General features: G+C 42.1%; 1 protein-coding gene across 2 annotated transcripts in view; it reads left to right on the forward strand.

The window, feature by feature from the left end:
• The window catches only part of TMTC1 (transmembrane O-mannosyltransferase targeting cadherins 1), a 255,645-nt gene that overhangs the window by 208,313 nt on the left and 26,909 nt on the right, over window positions 1–20,423 (forward strand). For both annotated transcript variants that reach the window (XM_044914902.1, XM_021690623.1), the window contains one exon: window positions 17,681–17,789. In XM_044914902.1, coding sequence (XP_044770837.1) covers window positions 17,681–17,789 — 109 coding nt within the window. The remainder of the gene's footprint in view (window positions 1–17,680; window positions 17,790–20,423) is intronic.

The following is a 20,423-nucleotide window of genomic DNA, read 5'->3' on the forward strand; positions in this document are numbered from 1 at the left end:
TTTATCTCTGCTTGTTGGGATACTGACATTCTACACACTTACTGGGGGCCCCTGGGTGGCTCAGTCAGTTGAGCGAGCGTCTGACTCATGGTTTCGGCTCAGGTCATGATCCAGGGTCATGAGATCGGGGCCCATGTCAGGCTCCATGGTCAGCATGGGGTCTGCTTGAGATTCCTCCTCTCTCTCTCCCTCTGCCCCTTCCCCCTTGCTCTCTCTCTGTCTCTGTCTCTCTCTCTCCCTAAAATAAATAAATAAATCTTTAAAAAAAAAAAATCTCCACACTTACTGAATTGGTTTCCAAGTCTCTAAACTTCTAGAGCACTCGTCCGTTACCTTTAAAGCTGATGGTTTGTTTTGTTCTCTTGTCCACTCACTAACGGGATTGTCTTCATTGCCTCACTAACTCCATGTGATGCAACTTCTTCACCTTCCTGTTTACTCCTTGAATTTGACATATACAGGTAGATATTGGTCCTTTTTCCTAATGTGTGTGTTAATGTGTGTTTTTATCTAATCCCGTTTGGGCAGAAGCGCTGGGGTGGGTTAATCACAGAACAATCTAATATGGTATTACATGATAGGTGCCATCCTGAGTGTTTTCTGTTTAGGAATGGCTTTGTCCATTACCAGAGCACAAAATCAGGGAATACTATACAAAAATAAGTAAATGCGGAGAAAGTACAATTCAAATGAAAGGAATAAAAGTATAAATCAGCAAAAACCAAATACACTTATTTTTTCAAATTAGAGAATTTTTTGTTACAATTTGATACACATTAAGAATGCTGAGAAACAATGAAGAATGAAGTGGGACGCACTGTGACAGAAAAGCCATTTTAGTACTAGTCAGCTCCTATTAAAAACAATAACCAATCAAGAGATGTGGGGAAAATGAGTTCTAGTCATTGCAGGTAATAGTTGCAGGCCAGTAGGGTGCTTTGATTTTACTCAACTATTTTGATGAGCTCTTACTTCTTTATGTGACGTTCCAAGGACTCATTTTTTTAAAGTCATTGTTGGCATCTGTTTATGTCCTACCTTAGAGCCCAAATAATTTAATGGCCAGATAAAGTCCTGTCAGCATCTTTGGGGTACCTGGACTATACAGTACTGATTTTAAAGACCATATCGATGAGTGTTTGTTGCCCTAAAGACCCAGCTTTAATGGCAGTTCTTGTTAGGAATAATGTCCTGCAGTGATGATGATCATATTGTGCTGAATGGGGCTCTACTTAAAAATGACAGTCGACAGTCCTTAAATTTCATCTTGCCAAGACCTGAACAAGAGATGCACGCTCTAGCCTTCCTTTTTCAATCACATATTATTGCCATTAACGATCATCATGAATGAGTATATGTGAGTTAAAAGGACAAGGAATTATTTTTTGGACTATGGTAATGGCTATTTTTCACAGTAGGAGGGACTCCTGGATACTGAACATGGGATTTTTTCTCTCTTTGTCAGAGGTTTTGTCAAAATCAACTCTTGATGATTATCCAGACCAACAACAATGCTTTACATTTGTGTAAGACTGTAGTTTTCTGAGTGCATTTTTTTTTTTTTTTTAAATGAGGCCCTCCTAGTAACTCTTTAAAGTAGACAGGGAAGAAGAGGGAATGAGGGTCCTGAAAAGTGGAGTACCTTGTACAAATCCACTGTGGTTTGCCTTTTGCTCTTTTGATTTCTATCAGAGAGCAGAGTGGCTATATCCATGTAGATTATCCTTACAACCCAGTGGAATAAAACCATAATAGCTAACATTTATATAATACTTTACAGTTTACAGATAAGTATTTTCGTACGCATTATTTAATTTAATCTTTAATCTACTGTGAAAGGTTTATCATCCACATCCCCATTTTACAGAACCAAGGCTCAGAGATCCCATGTGCCATTGGCCTAGGCTCTGGCAGATCCAGGATTGAATCCCTGCCCTTGGACTACTGTTCTATTCACTTTCCTTTACCCATGCTGCCCAAATAGCCCTCCAACCCAAAAATTACTTAATATTTAGCTGTTTAATGACATGTGATTGCCTTTGGGAGAAAAACCCATCATGGTTTTTTTTTTTTTTTTTAAGGAAACAGTAATGTTTTTTTACATTATGTCCCTCAGTAGCAGAGAGAGGTGACCTGGAAAATAGAGCTAATCCACATTTAATTAACTCTGAGTTTCATTTCCCCTTTCCTTAATGTATGTCTGCTATTAAGTAGCAATGGGTCAAAGACAAAAAAAAAAAAGGATATTTTAAATTGTGTTTGATCCGATCCATTTTACTATTTGTTTAAGATTTTTACCCTGTTTCTCATTAGGCAGCTAAGTTTTTTTAAATTGTGCCTTTTTTTATAATTTAGAAGTTAATGCTCATTCTGAGAACCGGAGCATCTTTTTAGACACAAGCGTTAGATTTGATCATCCTTGAGAGCAGGGCAATGTCCTCATTCCTATTTTCTAAATGATGAAACGAAGGCTTGAGGAAGTAATGTGCCGAGGTGCCTTAGGGAGGAAAGAGAAGGCGTGGGAATTGAACCTCAACCTGTGTGACCACACTCGACTGCCTCCTTGTGGCTCCCCTCAAAACTGGGATACAGCCTGGAGCCTCACGGCCCCACAGAAATGTAATAAGAGTCAGGAACTGTGACTTAAAATTTTCAGGTGGCCATATTTCAGGACATGAAGAAGGTGGAGTTAATTTTAATAGTATATTTTATTTAACCCCAGTATATCCAAAATATTATCATTTTAGCATGTGATTAATATTAAAAATTAATTTTAAAATTGAACATGTAAAAATATTACTGAACTAGTGTGCATTTTTGTAATAAGTAATCCTTGAAATCCAGTGTATGTTTTATACTTACAACCTATCTCAGCATAGTCATATTTCAAGTGTTCAATAGCCACATGGGGTTAGTGCCTTCTGTACTGGACAGCACAGACCTTTATTAATGACCTTGACTTTGAGAGAAATGTAAGACTCTGTCCAGGCCAGAAGCTCTAAATAAAATGTGATTCTGTCAGAACATCCCAGAAATCTCATAGCACTGAAGACAAATTTCATTTGAATTCTTGGAATTATATGGCGTACAGCTTTAGACCTGTTCATAGCAATAGATTTCAATGAATGTTATCCAAATATATTTGGCCTCTTTCATGACCATTTCACTGGACTTTGACGCTAATCTGTTATGATTCTGTGCAGCATATTTAGCGTGTGACAGATTGATAAGGAACAGCTTTCCATGTCAGCATTCTTAATTTATATTAATTATTGTTGGCTTTGCTTAGAACCTAAAATGTAAAAGAAAACAGGCAAGATTAGCGTAAACTTTTTATGGATGGAAAGCGCAGAAGTCCCTGATGTCTCAAGAGAATATAATCGAATATGTAAATTCAGGGCATGGGAAAATATTTTTGTGACTGCTTGGGTAAAAGAGTTGCTAGTGTTTGCTACCGAAACAGAATCTGAAAAGAACCTCTGGCAGAATTACATCATACCTCCCTCATTGCCAAAACTCCCTTCTGTTCACATGATAGGATATGGGTGTTATATGGGTATTACAATAAATATTATAATCAAAATACGGCAGAAAGTGCAGTGGGATGTCCGATAATTGAACTATATAGAAGTTGAATTTCAAAAACAAAATACATTCTTTAGTCTGATCCTTTAGAAAATTAAATTCTAAAAAAGAAAAGGACATGGAAAGAAGGGTGAGCATTATCTTTGAAATAAATGTTTGGGATTAAATTTCTTTATAGCTCTGGCACTAGCTCCACCACCTTTTAGTTTATAAAAAGGAACTGATAGATTCAAGATAGTAGTTCTTCTCTTCTCTGCTTTTCAACTGAAGCCTCAGAGAATCTGAAATGCCAGCCCACTGATTAAAGAAAAGCTTTTTGAGCTCCTTTCCACCACATGAGGATGTCAACTTTGTGTGGGCAAGTTCTGCACTCTCCCCTTGGAGGGAAATCTCACTCCTTGCCCCCACCCCTATGGTGACCTGTTAGTATTCAGGGTACTTCCAACCTTATTTATCTGTAGTCTCAATCCCATTACAGCCCCTCCCCAACTTGAATCAGTCGCCCAGTTCCTCTGCCAATTTCACCCAGGGACCCTGCAGTTCTGCTCTGTTTGGGCACCCACCGACACAGCCAGGCCACAGGCTTTTTGTGCAGACCTTTTTCTTCTCTACCACCCGAATTCTGATGTTCCTCTTTGACCTTAACCTCTTACCTCTGCCCACCCTTCCCTTTCCCCTCTGTCATTCCTACTGACCCTTTGATGGGGTCATGATGATGACCTGCCACCTCCTAGCTCCTCTCCATGTTCAGTTGTCTTTTTCTAAGACCTTAGTATTGACATGTCTTCCATGACCAGTGTGATTCCCCTCTTACTCCCTCATTCCTGCCCACCCTGCTCTTCACCAGTGTTACAGTCTCTGTGCTCTCTGATTTTTGTGTTCATAATTTATGATCCCATCTCTAATTTATCCCTTTCACTAATGCATGTGACATCAGCTTAGACTCTTGCACACCTTGACCATCATTTACTTGCCTGACCAGGCCCCCAGCTCAAGGTACCCCATTGCTTCATTTTGCTTTCCCTAGACCAGTATTTCTCAACTCCTTTTCATTATCAGCCCCCCACCCTCCCCCAGGAGCCTTTCAAGCATTTTTTCCTACATACCTCCTTCCCCAATAAATACTCAAGAATAAGATTTGTTAAATAGCATTGAGCTTTGGGAGACCACAAACCGTTGTCGTATCTAGTTTTATTTTTTATATGTAATCTAATCTTATTTTCACTGCACACCTCCACTCCAAGAAGCAATTTTCACCTCTGTTAGGAATGTATGCTCTAGACCCTCATCCAATCTGTCAAGTGTTGGGGATGAAAAACAGAAATCTGAGTTGAGGGGGACCCTAACAAAACTCTGAAGAGAGCATTATGAAACAAAACAGGATCGGGGTTAAAGTTGTTAAAGATTCATCCCTTATGGTCTTAGAGTATCTTCCAAATATTTTGTTCTTTTCCTTCTTCCCCTCCTTAGTGCCCATACGCACACCCAGAATATAGCATCACCCCTTACTTTTACTAAGAATATTCAAGTCAATCAAGGTCAATTTTTGCAGCTTCCTTTCTTCCTACCTCAAAATTTCCTGCATGTTCACAGACTTCCCCCATGTCCATAAGTGACATGGAAAAAATGCACAAATCTGGGTTTTGACAATTCTATATACTCTTGTAATTACCCTGCAAATAACATAGGACGTTTCCATCACTCCAGAAACACCCTGTAGGCCTCTTGCCAGTAATTTCCCCTTCCCTTGAGGCAATCATTGTTCTGATTCTTTCCACCATAAATTAGTTTAGCCTGTGTTAGAACTTCATTTAAAGGTGATCATTTACTATGCACATTTTTGGCGTTTGGGTATTTTTGCTCAGCATACTGTTTTGAGTCTTACTCCTGTGGTTACATGTTACATTTCTTTTATTGCTGGGTAGTATTCCATCGTGTAAATATACTGCAATTTGTTTATCCATTTTCCTGTGGGTGAATACTTGGTTTCTTTACAGGTTTATTATGAATATTAATGTTGTGACTATTCATGTCCCAGTCTTTGTATGCTTATTTTTCTTAGGTTAATATCTAGGAGTAGAATTGTGGGTAAATGTATCTTTAATATTTTAAGAGACTGCCACACTGTTCTTCAAAGTAATTGTACCACTTTCCCTCCCATCAACAATGGTAAGAGATCCATGTGCTTCACACCCTAACATTTGGTATTGTCAGTCTTTTATATTTTAGCCATGAGTAGGCATTAGTATAAAATCCATATGTGTTCTTGATTGTATTTCTGTCCTCTTCCCCCATCCAGTATTGTGGGCTCCTTTTAGGTCTTCAGATTTTTCCCATTCCACAAATTTCTGTATACCCCAGATTCCCCTAGATGATCTTTCTCATTTCAGCTATTCCCTCAAGTTGTTCTAACTCCTTCTGAAATGTCTCCCATCAAATCGGCAAGAATGGTTAGCATTTGGTGTTTCTCCTTCCTCCTCCACCTGTTCATTCAGTGCTCATTCCCTGGATGTCTCTGAAGCGAAGAATATGACACTGTTGACCTCCTCCTGCTTTTGAAGCTCTTTATTTTGTTGCCTGTTTTATAACATGTCATTTTTTCTTTCATTTCCAACATCTCTTCTTCTTCCACCCTCCCTATAAATTGAGGGGCACCTGAGAATTTCCCTGATTGTCCGTTCCATACACACATGGAGTCCAAATGTCTCAGCATTTAGGACTTTCCTCTCTTTTCCACCACTCTCCCATGCTGTGTACACCCTGACCCACAGCCACAACTGACCACTAGCCAGTGTAGGTGAAACACAAGCCTGCAAGCTTCATTGGAGAGAATATTACAAAGGTTTTAAAGTAAGAACTCTTCTAGTTCATCTAAAATATGGTTTCATTTGCATCATTTTTTTTGAGAGGACTGGGGGAGGGGCAGAGGAAGAGGGAGAAAGAATCTTAAGCAGGCTCCACAGCCAGTGCGGAGTCAGACCCAGGGCTCTATCTCAGGACCCTGAGATCATGACCTGAGCCAAAATCAAGAGTCTGACACTTAACCGTCGGAGCCACCCAGGCGCTCCTCTTTTGCATTTTTATCTTCTGTTCCGTGTTTGTACCAAACTGGATTATCGGGGAAAGGATGAGAATGTTTACCTATTTGCTCAAGATTTGAGAGTTACTTGTGTATACACAGATTGCTAATTGTTAAGATATTTTTGTTAAGTATCTCTTCCCTACCGAAACTCTATTCATCCATGCTGTGATTGCTAATGAATTGAGCATGAGTGAGTTGTTTTAAACCTATAGTAGGGTTTGCAAGGACTGATCCCTTTTCTCAATCCCTTCTTTTGCTGTGATGGCTGCAGTAAACTCTGGTGAGGTCGGGAGATAGCCGCACAGGAAGCACTGTGAGGGAGAGCAAGCTTGAACGGACCCTAGGTTTTGTTTACATTCTCTTGGAGGAATTGGAATGTTTTTCCTCTCCCTGCATAAATATTTCTGACAGAGGATAATTAAACAGGCCAGACTGCTTTGTCAAATACAAAAGTGTTCAGTGGTCTGCCCTGTCCTGAAAATTATCCCCCACCCCCTTGTCCTTAAGCTCCCTTAAGTTTCCCTGGCTCCATTTGCAGTCCAGTCTCCTTAAGATCCTGTGCTGGGCTCTGACTTGGAGCAACTTTTGACTGGAGACATAGCTTAAAGAAGGTACAAGTCAGGGGCACCTGGGTGGCTCAGTCGTTAAGCCTCTGCCTTTGGCTCAGGTCATGATTCCGGGGTCCTGGGATTGAGCCCCACATCAGGCTCCCTGTTCTGTGGGAAGCCTGCTTCTCCCTCTTCCACTCCCCCTGCTTGTGTTCCCTCTCTGGCTGTCTCTGTCTCTGTCAAATAAATAAAATCTTAAAAAAAAAAAAAAAGGTACAAGTCAATTATAAGAATAAGAGAAACGAACAGGGAAGTGTTGAATCACTATACTGTACACCTGAAACTAATATAACACTGGTTGTTCACTAACCAGAATTGAAATAAAAACAAACAAACAAAAAGAAGATAGTAGGAAGGGAAAAATGAAGGGGGGGAAAATCGGAGGGGGAGATGGACCATGAGAGACTATGGACTCTGAGAAACAAACTGAGCGTTCTCGAGGGGAGGGTGGTGGGGGGATGGGTTAGCCCGGTGATGGATATTAAGGAGGGCACATACTGAATGGAGCACTGGGTGTTACAGGCAAACAATGCATCATGGAACACTACATCAAAAACTAATGATGTACTGTATGGTGACTAGCATAACATAATAAAATAAAATTTAAAAAGAGAGAGAGAGAGAAATGAGGGTCACCATTGGGAATTTCTTCTTGCATGTATTAGCTTACTTTAGGGGACCAAGCTTCTCAACTTTTTATCTTAAGTCCAGTCCATCAATGTTGCCCCAACACAGAGACTAAATTTGGAATCTAAGTTTTAAAGATCGTCAGGCTTTCAGATCTATTTTTAGCTCTTTGTAGGCCAGGAGGAGCAACAGGAAGGGCAGAAAGAGGAATATCCAAGTTCTCCACATTGCCTCTGGCCCATGCTTGCCTGTGGTCTGCAGGCTGTGTGCTGGGAAGCACTGTGGGGACGTGAAGCTTGCCTTGAAGTCTTCCTCCCACCTTCCCCTCCCCCGTGGACCCAGCCTGGCGCTTGCCTTCACGCTGTACCACCCGTCTGCTGGACAGCATGGCGGGGCTCTCTGCTGTCAACCTTTCTGCCACCTCTCCTCCAGTGAGTGACTAGCACACTAATAGCTGACACCTGCATGATGAATTACAAAGCCCTTCCTCATGCCTCATACAGCTGCCCACTCAGGGTGGTCAGAGGATAGGCACCATCCCTCTCCTATTACAGACTGGGACCGGGGCAGGGAAGGGAGGGTTGTGAGCAGTAAGCTCTATCAAATGGGACCGCCGTAGCCAGCACTTCCCTGTTACTTCTTGCTGTCACACCGTCTCTGTGTCTCTCCTCAGGACCAGGAGCTGTAGAAGAACTTAGTAAGTTTGGATCTCAGTTCTACCGTGTTGTAGTGTGTGACCTTAGGAAAACAATTTTATTTTGCAACGCCTCCTTATAAAGTGAAATAATACTAGTAACTTGTTTTCATGAGTACTACACATGAGAATGCCTTTAAGTACTTAACGTAGGACCTAGCCCCCAATAAAGATGAAATAAATTTTAGCTATGATTAATTATTAGCCCAGGGACATAATTTCCCACTTCCAATTTGAAGCTCAGCTTCTTGGTATAAAATTAATAATGAATCAGAAGTAGATAATGCATTTTCTAGCCCTGCAGTTAAACAGCTCCAGGCAATATTCAGCCTCCTTGAGACTCAGTTTCTTCCTTTTTGAAATAAGGGATGGGACGAGGTGATCCCGTACATCTAATTGCAAGAATCTGTGGTTTTAACTGACTCCCATGTTTCTAATCCCTTAGCTGAAGTGGAAGACCAGAAAGGAACTTAAAAGTCGCTTTTCTCTTCAGATGTAATAGTTGCACTGGGACAGCATTCTGTTTTTGCCACGGAATTAGTCGGTGAGGCTTCTGGTGGAAATTCCAGATGGGAATCTGGCTGGAGAGTGGGAAAGGGGCGAGTGGAGGTAACATTTATTGCCTTGTCCCAGGCATCAGACAATCTGCTAAGCTTACCGCCTGCATGCATTTTTTTCCCACCCTTGCAGGAACCTGGAGGGTAGAGATTAATGTACACATTCAACAGGTTTGGCCACCGAGGCACATGTGGGGGAACATCTAATCCAAGTCCTACGGCTCATGAGGGCAGAGCTGGGATTTAGACAACGATCAGCCTGAGCCTAAAGCCAGGCATGTGCCCATCCCACTGCATCATCCCAGGGACCCTTTATCTGTGGGGTGAATGAATGCTGGCTACATCAGGCTTTTCTCAGCTGCCTTCTCCCCAGGTTCCGAACTGGGAGCACAGTTTCTGTGCTTTCCTTCAAACCATGGAAGGGCTTAGCATAAATATTTGCATGAGCTTTGAAGTGATGCTGGCTCAGGACAATTTCCCTTCACTCCCCACTCACCTCCCTGCACTCGAGGCACAGAGCTGGCTTCCGATGTGCAGGAGCGAGGCCGTGGCGGGGGGCGGGGGGCAAGCATCCTGCTGCCGGGGTTCGGGCAGTGACCTCATTGAGTTGATGAAGACATCAAGAGCTTTCTAAAGGAGTAAAACAGGGGCGCCTGGGTGGCTCAGTGGGTTAAGTGTCTGCATTCGGCTCAGGTCGTGATCTCGAGGTTCTTGGATGGAGTCCCGCCTCAGGCTCCCTGCTCAGCGGGGAATCCGCTTCTCCCTCTCCCTCTGTGCTCTCTCTCTCACTCTCACTCTAGCTCTCTCTCAAATAAGTAAGTAAGTAAGTAAGTAAATAAATAAATAAATAAATAAATAAGGAGTGAAATGGGAGGGACTATTTCCTCAGGACCCGCTCTGGGCCAGCTCGTGTGTGAGGTCTTACGTGAGCCGTGTCTGCAGCTCTGCCGCCTATAACCAGCCGGCCCCAGAACTTTCTACCATTCTGCTCCTCAGTTTTCAGCTGGGGACAGGGGTGTTAAAGACAACCAAAGCTTGACCACCCGCAGCACACAGGGTGGGCACCCCAGCTGCCTCCCGTTATGGCTGCAGTGACCTCACTCTGATCCTGCAGACCCACCTGTGTTGGGGGAGGGTGTGAGGTCTAGGTCATCTACTCTTTTAATGCTAACTATAGTGATTATAGTTTTGAATTGAAAAAAAAATGCATTCTTCATCACCCCATAATATGAATCTGCCCTCCAGACACTTTTCCTGTGTGACTTCTGTAAAAAGTCAAGCAGCACAACTAGCGGGAACACCAGTAAACCCGATGCTGTATTTCCACAGCATTGCCCAGGGATGTGCTCAGTAAACTTGAACATAAAAGAGGCTGCACAAAGTCTGATCCAATTTTCTTCTTTCTCTATACAGGAGAGATAGTAGAGCCAAGAGCCATAGAAAAATGTATGTTCTGAAAAGATCATCTGTCAGATATTTACAATTTGACTTTCACAATTCAATTTTTCAGAAGAGCTGGTAAAATCTATGTGTCCCCCTCCCCCCCCACCCTGCAAAAAAATCATAATCTTTTTCCTTTGTGAGAGACATCATTTTGGGACCCAACAACAACAAGACACTCCCAATCATAACTAGGGGAGCTCCCCAGCACTCCCAAGTTCACACTGTGGTTAATGGGAAATTTTATTGCTGCCAAGTGGATTGCCAAATCCATTTATTTCTGTTGCTGGCATTTCCTAAATTCTCCCAAAATGTCAATACTTTTTCAAAGCAAGCATCTGCTTTTAGTTTAAATGAATGTGTCATGAGATTTTAGACAGGAATCCAAAAAGTTTTCTAAATTGACAAACTTAACAGGTCCTTAATTACTAAAAGAAAATATGGTGAAGCCTTATTTGCTTTCGCTAAATATCTGTCATTGAGATAGAGCCAGGAAAGTGAGTTGATGCAAACATTTTTACTTACCACACAAGAAAAACAGCCCCACTGCTGTATAACCAAAGGGAAAATTCCCTGGGAAGCTACAAAGGTTTAATGGCAAAATTTGCACATTATGAGCAAGCTGTAATTTCTACTTAATGTTTCTCTCATGAAATCAATGATGAAGATGTTATTGGTCCCAGGAAGCCCTTCTCAGGACTTTTAGCCTTTTGGAAGTTCCTGGGGGAAACTTGAGAGAGTAGTTTTGCTTGCAGAATATTAGGAGATTTTTATTTATGCTGTGATGCCTGCATGGATGACATGGGCTCTAAGACTTGGATGCAGAGTAGAGGCATCCATAGAGAGCGAAAACTGCCTCTTCCAACAGCAGTCTTTCTCAGTGTCCCCTCCACCCCGCCCCCCCCCCTTAGGCTCCCCATCATCCGGCCAAATCAACTGGCCACTGTGATTGTCCTTTTGGCTCTGATTGTCCCAGGGAGTCTTCTTTCATTTTTTGGCTTTCATCATCCTCTTACATTTAGCCTTATACCCAGGATCAGTAGAACAGGCAAATCCCACACAGAACCAGGGCAGAGTTTCCTGAAGCATACGCTCAAGACCACCCCGACAGAATCACCTGAGGGACTTATTAAGAATAATGATTCCTGGGCTCTACCCCAGACCTATTAAATCTTAGGAGGCCTGGGATTCTGCATTTTATCAAACACCCAATGATTCTTAAGCACGAACATTTGAGGACAATTAATCTTGGAGGAAAGTGAAGACAAAATATTTTAGGCCAGGAAGGATCATTGGTCATCAGCTGCTGCAGTCACTTGATGTTTCCTTATTTGGCGAATAAGGAAATGCAGGATGCTGAGAGGCAATAAATATTATCACGCTGGGACAGTTTTACCCTTACCTGCTCCTGTCACCTACCCAGGGATCCCTAATTGTTCCACCAATGCTAGTTGAACCCCCAACAGAAGCTCTGAAGTCCATAGTGTGACATGAGTTTCCAAAGGGATTCAGAATGTTCCTTTCTCTGACTTCTGACTGAAGGTGTCTGTCCATGGGGGATATGCTGAGGTTTGATTTTTATCCATTTATTCACCAGTTATGGGCTACTTAGTGCAAACATTTTCTGTGTTATTCAGAGAAATAACCTGTGGAGTTAGCTCAATCACAGGCTTGGTCAATTCAGATGGCAAATGTTATTTTCTTATTTTTCTCCCTTTTGAATTGACCTGTCAATTTAGTGTAAATGGCTAACAGAATAGTCTTCTATAGATGGGGCTTACGTTAAAAATGGGCTTCTGATTTTCCCAAATTGCTTATGATAGATCCAAAATGAATGTGTTGGGAAGTTTTAATACTGTCTAATGCTGGCCCAGGGGTGATTTATACTGTCAGAGCATAGTAATTCCCATTATTAAGAAATTTTATAATGTCTATTTGAAATTTTCTGCCCTTTTTTTTTTAAAAATATCTTTTCACATGGAGATAATTGCCTAAATCTTTCTTTTCTAAGAAGCTTTCCTGGCTTTACTTAAGAAAAGGTTCAAAATTGCTCCTGATTCTTTCTTGCCCAAATATTCACCTTTAGCAATCACCCCTAAAAATGCAGACCCTCTCCTTTATGCGGTTCTGACATCAGCTGAGTGGATTCTGAACTATCAGTCTGCCATTTTGGCTTTGTCAGCTGGGTGTTTGCTGTAGAACGAGGTTTCCAGGGTAATGACTTGTTTGTTAGGGGTGTGATTTTACATTTAGTGCAACGTATTCATTTGTGTATTTAATGATGATTTCAATTGTATTAAAAATCTAGGGCACCTGGGTGGCTCAGTCGGTTAAGCATTTGCCTTCAGCTCAGGTCATGATCCCAGGGTCCTGGGATCGAGCCCCACGTCAGGCTTCATGCTCAGTGGGGAGTCTACTTGTCCCTCTTTCTCTCCCTCTGCCCCTCCCCCCTGCTCATATTCTCTCTCTGTCAAATAAATAAAATCTTTTTAAAAAAATCATTATGGTGGGGCGCCTGGGTGGCTCAGATCGTTAAGCGTCTGCCTTCGGCTCAGGTCATGATCCCAGTGTCCTGGGATCGAGCCCCGCGTCGGGCTCCTGGCTCAGCAAGGAGCCTGCTTCTCCTCCCTCTGCCTCTCTCCCTGCTCATGCTTTCTCTCTCTCTCTCTCTCTCTCTCTGTATCTCCCTTAGCTCTCCAAATCTGTTTATTTTTATTCGGGTGTTGGTTGCCGGTATTGTCTAAATCTTAAAAATGGCAGTAATTATGCCTAATCCATTATACTTAAAGAGAATTAAAATAAAGAATGCCAAAGAATCACTTACTGTGTCCTTAGCAGAGAGTAAGTGTCCAACAAACAGCTACTGGGAAATGGGAAGCGTCGACGCTTGCTTGCACGGCCCCTCACAGGTGGAGGGACGCGCCCCCTCCGCAAAGCAGAGGCAGGGGCAGGGGCCCCTCTGTGCTGCGCCGGGGCCTTGGGGAAGAAAAGTGAGCTGGAGCCCAGATACTCTGGAATGTTGAGCTGAAGAACAAAGGGCAGCTGCCCCTTTGGAGGCCAGAACAGGGCTTCCGGACGGCGATTCCTCTGCCGTCTTTTTTCCTTACAGAGATACAGGAAGAAAACCAACATATAAGAAAGGCAGCACATCTCTGTTTTCCACTTTTGTTACGTGTTTAGGAGGTCTGATGAGGGATCATGCTTTGAGCTGGTGAGTGGGCGCAGAGAGGAGGGGAAAGCCGTCTGTGAAGCGGCTTGGCACGGAGGCCCGGCCGAGAGGCACAAGACCTCCGTGATGCCAGCCTTCTTGCGTGGACCAGGGCAAATCACTGAGGTCCTCGGAGTCTCATTTCCCCCCGCTGTAAATCGAGGAGGATGAATTATACTCATAATTCTCAATTCTGAATGGCTGTCATATTCGCATGGAGAATTTCCTATTATGAGGTCCGGCCCAGGAACACCAATGTCTTTTTAAAAGCACCTGAAGTGATTTTAAGGTACACTGAGGGTAGACGTGCTCGCTTCGGCAGCACATATACTAAAAAAAAGGTACACTGAGGGTAGAAAAGCAGTGGGATCCGTGATCTCTTAGATTCTGTAAGATAAATGCCAAAGGCCACGCAGCCTGGCTGGACCCATGGGTACCTGGTCATGTTTGGAATGTTGCTCAGAACCACTTTATGGAAGGTTTTAAACAGTCTATCTGTATGCAGCCAGGCCTTAATGAAGATTTTTATATAAAAGACCGTGTTGAAGGCAGTGCTCTAGAAAAAATGTATCTGTCAGTTGTCTGCATGTAATAAGAGAAGACAGAGGGAACTAGAAACAAGTTGGGAATGAAGATGTGAGCAAGCAAAACTGAGCAAGGGGCAGTCTAGTCAAGAGAATTGCAGGAATATTGCTGCCAATTTTTAATTGATATGAGAAAATTAGTAGAGAAACATGGGCTGTAATGTGGATATGAAAAGGGATGCCTCTGAAACCAGAATCAGGTTGAAATGAAGTTCAATGCTCATGTGGTAATCACGGTACTATATGACCAAAGAAGGTCCTGTGGAGATGAATTATCTGCTCTAAGTTATTATGTCAAAACCACACCTATTTCATAAGCTCCCACCAAAGGCTGAGCAAAGGAGACACGACAGAGGAACTGTCTCTTCCCACGATTTCTCTCCCTTTCAGAAACGACAACAAAATTACTGCTTATGAGTTTCTCAGGCTTTTGTAAAAAAACGTTTTAAAATATGTGTTAAGGTGGCATGTGCCTGATACCTGTTGGTGTCTAATGACTCTCGAAGGCTCCCAGGGAAAAGCAGAATCATCCAAGAGTGCAGAAACGAGGAAATGTCTTGTCTTTGCATTTTGCAATACTCCTATACTAACCAAAATTACATGGTGAGCTATTTTTCTGAAAATGTGTCCATCCCTCAAGAGATTAATAGAGATAGAGTTTTTCATAAAGAATTAAGTTCCCTGTGAATAACTTTGTTGCTAACTCTTCCACTGTGTCCTATGAATGTTAATAGATAGCCTCAAGTGTTTAGATTCCTAGACTGCATTAAGTGGTAATTAATCTCACTGAATTCATATATAAAAGGTTTAAGTTGCCATTCTAACTGATGTGAGCCTTGACAAACGAAAATCACTAAATCCTTTCTATCAGATTGTTGTGGGGTTTTTTTCCTGCTGATTTTGAAGAACATCCAAGCTCACGTTATATCCTGAGGGAATTAATCTTCAGCCTTAATTTCCTAAGTCCAAATCTTCTTGTGGATTTTGGGAGGATTTCCAAATTAACGTTAATAAAGATTTATGAGGGGCGCCTGGGTGGCGCAGTTGGTTAAGCGTCTGACTCTTGGTTTCAGCTCGGGTTATGGTCTGAGGGTCATGAGGTTGAGCCCGCCGCGTTGGGAGACTCTCTCTCCCTCTCCTGCCCCTCCCCCTCTAAAATAAATAAATCTTAAAAAAACAAAATATTGATGAAATCCTTGGAGGAAGAATTCTGCTAACCATGAAATCAATAGTCAAATTACCTGGATTAAAAAAAATAAGCTTTCATTTACATGTGCCCATGGAGGAAGTATTTCAAGGTGTATTTTAGATTAGAAACCCAGGAGTATGTGAACATAGTGGACCTCTGTAGAGTCTTACAGACACTCTTTAAATGTTTGTTGACTAAATGAATGAATCAGTAAAAAAAAAAAAAAAAAAAAACAACACTAAGAGAGCTGTGATGCACATTTCTTAGAACCCTGCAACTTTCAAGCCACATCCCAAAAATAATCCAGTGAAGCACACAGGTGTTACGCCTTGCTCTCAAGGGCTGGACTGTGCGTCAAGAGGAGCCCAGTAGGAGTGAGCTCACCCCCAGTAAGAAGAGGGTAGCGTGGACAGCCACCTCCCTTAAGAAATAGCTAAGACGTAGTAGACCAATGATAGATGTTGGCTAAATTGAACTGTTGAATGCAAGGTCTGTGCTGGAAACATGACTTTTTTGTTTTCAAGGTCTATGATAGAAGACTCTTTTCCAGGTAAAACTGCATTGCATCATGCTGCTTCTAGCACCTGGAACTCAAACTCATGGAGTCAATATTAGTTTTCCCTCTCCAGATCTTCCTCATACAGAGACCGAAGCCGTGGGGGCTTTGCAGCAGGAGCTACACTGAGCTGCCTTGGCTTATTTATGGAACAATTCTGCTGAAATCTCAGTGTTGCGAACAAATTACCGGAGAATCTTTTTAAAATGTAGGGTTCGATTCAGGAGGTCTGGATGGGGCTGGAGGCTGTGCATTTCTAACAAGTTCCTGGTGAGGTTGATGATACTGGTCCATGCATCACACTGAGCAGCAAGGTTATAACAGGTGGGTTTCTAAGTAGTTAGAAGAAGCAGATATGGTTTGATGGGGGAGCACTGGCTCTCGACCCAGAAGACTGGTTATGTCAACCTGATGAGTCACTCAGCTTTTCTGAATCCAAATTTTCTCATTAGAAAAATGAATATCAGAGGCAATGAACACCTGCTGCATGGGGTTGTTGTGAAAATTAATACTGTTATGTGAAAATTTACCAGAGCATAAGGTACATTGCTGAATAAATGATCATTGACCCTAAATAGTGAAAACAGAAGCACCCAATCCTATGTTGGTACCCGGTAAAGGTGAGGGGACCTTAGGCTGTGCGCTCTCTATAGTTCAGGGATTCTGGTTTTTCATTCCCCTAATTTATGGAGCAATTTTTTACCAATTACAATATCTAGCACTTAGCAAGTGGTCGGTGTTTGTGAAATTGTATTAGTAGCAAAATTGGTCACTGCCAGTGTATATTTTTGGCTTCAAAAATGTTGATACATCAAGATAATGCCTAGTGCTTCGCCCATGGCACTAGCAGGAAAGAGAACTGCCACCCAAAATATTGGTAATAACTTTGGGGCCTTGAGTCCTCTCTGAACCCGAAATAATCACCTTCAGGAGAAGACTAAAATGAAGAAAACAGAACCAGCCCAGATTTTCAATAAAAATACGATGATAAAATTGCCAATCATTCTTTGCCAGCCAGTAGTCACAGTATTTCCTAACTTCACATATTATGTATAAATGGATGCCTCTTAGATATAAAAGCCAAGGTTAACGTGAGCAGTCTGGCTGGCTTGTCCCTGAGAGGTGGCTCAGCCACTGTTAGGAACCCAGCCTGTGGGGGTCCAACTAGTACTCCAGGGGTTCAGCTCATCTTCCACATCATTGTAAACCAGCTCCCACGGATGCCTCCACAATTACTCCTCTGAGTGTCAAGGTTTCTGGTTAACAAACTTCTAAAATACTAAAGAAAGCTCTCAAGAAAGGGCATAGCAGGAAAGAGAAGGTAGAAAAATCAGTGAATAAACTGCAGCATCATTAAATCTCTTTCCACTGAGAATTCAGAGACAGAAACTGTTGGCACCTTGAGACAATCTAGTGTAATTCATTTGCAGTGAAATCCAGAGGGAATCAGATTATCTTTGCTAAAAGAAATGAGATTTCAACGTCAATCAGAGGATTTAAACAAAGTGTTATTAAAAGATGTTGTTTTTTTCCCTCTTTATAATCTCTAGGTCCCAGGAGAAAAAAGAAGAGGCTATCTCCTTACTGAAGGACTCCATTAAATATGGTCCCGAGTTTGCAGATGCATATTCTAGCTTAGCTTCATTGTTGGCTGAGCAGGTAATTGTGTCCTTTGAACTTCACAGATTTTTAAAAATTTTTACTATTGAATGTATGTATTAATATTATCCAGATTTTGGTACTGATGGTTCAATTTGTAGACTCATATTGGACAACCAATCTCTATGTCAGTTTCCTTCTTGCCAGAAATTACAAGCGTAGCCTTCTTACTCCAATACTCCCGGTGTAGTGAAGGTAGCCGTTAGACAAAGATGGTCCATTAGAGGTCATTGATGTATTCTGTGTCACTTTGAGATGGAATCTGTCAAGAACAATACGCAAGGGACACCTGGGTGGCTCAGTCAGTTAAGCGTCTGCCTTTGGCTCAGGTCATGATCTCAGGGTCCTGGGATCGAGCCCCACATCGGGCTCTCTGCCCAGTGGGGAGTCTGCTTCTCCCTGTCACACTCCCTCTGTGCTCTCTTTCTCAAATAAATAAAATCTTTTTAAAAATGTTAAAAAATGTTTAAATTAAAATAAATGAAAGAACAATACACAATATTTGCTAATTTTATTGCTATTTACTTATATTTTTTCTGGGGAATTGCTGATGGAGTCAGATCTCCAAACTCATTATGCAACCAATTATTGATAATCTTTTTTTATTTTTAAAGATTTTATTTATTTATTTGACAGAGAGAGAAAGACAGTGAGAGTGAGAGAGGGAACACAAGCAAGGGGAGTGGGAGAGGGAGAAGCAGGCTTCCAGCTGAGCAGGGAGCCCGATGCGGGGCTCGATCCCAGGACCCTGGGATCATGACCTGAGCCAAAGACAGACGCTTAACGAGTGAGCCACCCAGGAGCCCCCAATTATTGATAATCTTAATAGATCCTGTGTCTCAGTACCTGTTAAAAGATCACATGAGTCTTATAGAACAGGCTCCGAAGAGACAACATTTCTCATGGCATAAAGGGATATTTTTATTCCACTCCTTCTCTTCACTTGTGTCTAAATGATTGGATACTATTTTTCAGCATTCTGGATGCATGTCCCCTGCTAAGGGGAAACAAACATAAATTGTCTTTTCTAAATTGATGATACTGTTTTATTGACACACGTAAGTACCTTCAATAGACAGTGGATTCTGCTATCACACAATTGCCAGATTGTCTTTTAAAATCAAAGTCAACACCTTCGAAAGGTGCCCTGTAGCATTCCATTGGCTTAAATGTAATGAATGATTTGATACTGCATGTCAGTTACATAAAGGTGCGATTTGCATTAAAAAAACTTTGGAGGTTTCACCAGGAAGCCAATTTAGAACTTTCTGTGGATATTTAAGTGTCAGAAATTATAAGCTTAGTTTTCATGCTCTAATATTCTCCATATAGTGTAGTTGGGCTTTAGACAAAAGCCCATGCCTGTGGTGGGTGATTTCAGGGCAAGTTTTAGCACAGTAGGTAAGCTGACAGAAGGATGGTCGTGTTCTATGGTATACACTGGCAATCCTCAACTACCTTTGGCTTGTGTTGAAACAGACACAATAGGAGATTTCTGAAGCAAAGATTGACTCTGCCATTGTTCCTTTTTCTCACCTCATCCTGTTTCGTTCATTTTCATAAGACCTTTCCCCTGCCTCTGCCTGGCTGGGTGTCGTGCCGTTACTCAGACATGCCAAGCATGCTTCTCTCTTGGGGCCTTTGCACTAACTGTTCCCTTTGCCTGCAGCACTTTTCTCCCAGACGTCTTAGAGTATCCTTCCTCCTATCATGCTGGTTTCTGCACAAACATTACCCTATCGGAGGGCTTGTCTGTGATCACCCTTTCTAACTACCAACTTCACGCTGCCCATCATGTTCTCTATCACCTTGTCCTGCCTTATTTTTCCCAATAGCATTTATCATCATCTAACATATGTTTTTTTTTTTTTTTTAAGATTTTATTTATTTATTTGAGAGAGAGCATGAGCTGGGGGCGGGGGGTGGTGTGTAGAGGGAGAAGCAGACTCATTGCTGAGCAGGGAACCCGATGTGGGACTCGATCCCAGGACTCTGGGATCATGACCTGAGCCGAAGGCAGACGCTTAAATGACTGAACCACCAAGGCACCCCTAACATATGTTTGTCTGTGATCCTTCTCCCACCACTAGAATATTTAACTCACGAGCATGACCATCCCTTGTATTCATGGCTATATTCCCAAGTCTGTCACATTGTATGCAATCAATAAATTTTGAGTGAATAAATGAATCCATATGAACTGAAGAATATATAGTCCCTCCAATCCAGTACATAGTCTAAATTTTCCTCTTCTGTTATGGGAGGACCAAGCATGTGGGCCACACTGTTCTGTAAATGGTCATACCTAAATGTGATGTGTTTGTCCTACACTGAGTGGTAGTATGAGGACCACCATGTGAAATTACTCTTCATAACTATAGACTCAGGGGGGAGGTTGAGGACAGCACCTACTGCATCATTCAGTGGCTTCTTTATGAGGACTCAGGAGAAATTTCTCTCATCTCAGTATTAGCAAATGCTCTGCTTCTCCTGAATTGCAGGCTTTTTGCCTTATTTTTAATCTAATGCAGGAAAAATCTTGTAAATGCTGAAAAGGGTCAACTCTATTTCCATCCCTCTGGCCCCCACCTCTGACTAACAGCCATCTGGACTGTATAGTCTGCTTTTTTGTGG

The sequence above is a fragment of the Neomonachus schauinslandi genome, chromosome 5 (assembly GCF_002201575.2).
Source record: "Neomonachus schauinslandi chromosome 5, ASM220157v2, whole genome shotgun sequence".
In the NCBI taxonomy this organism is placed as follows: Eukaryota; Metazoa; Chordata; class Mammalia; order Carnivora; family Phocidae; genus Neomonachus; species Neomonachus schauinslandi.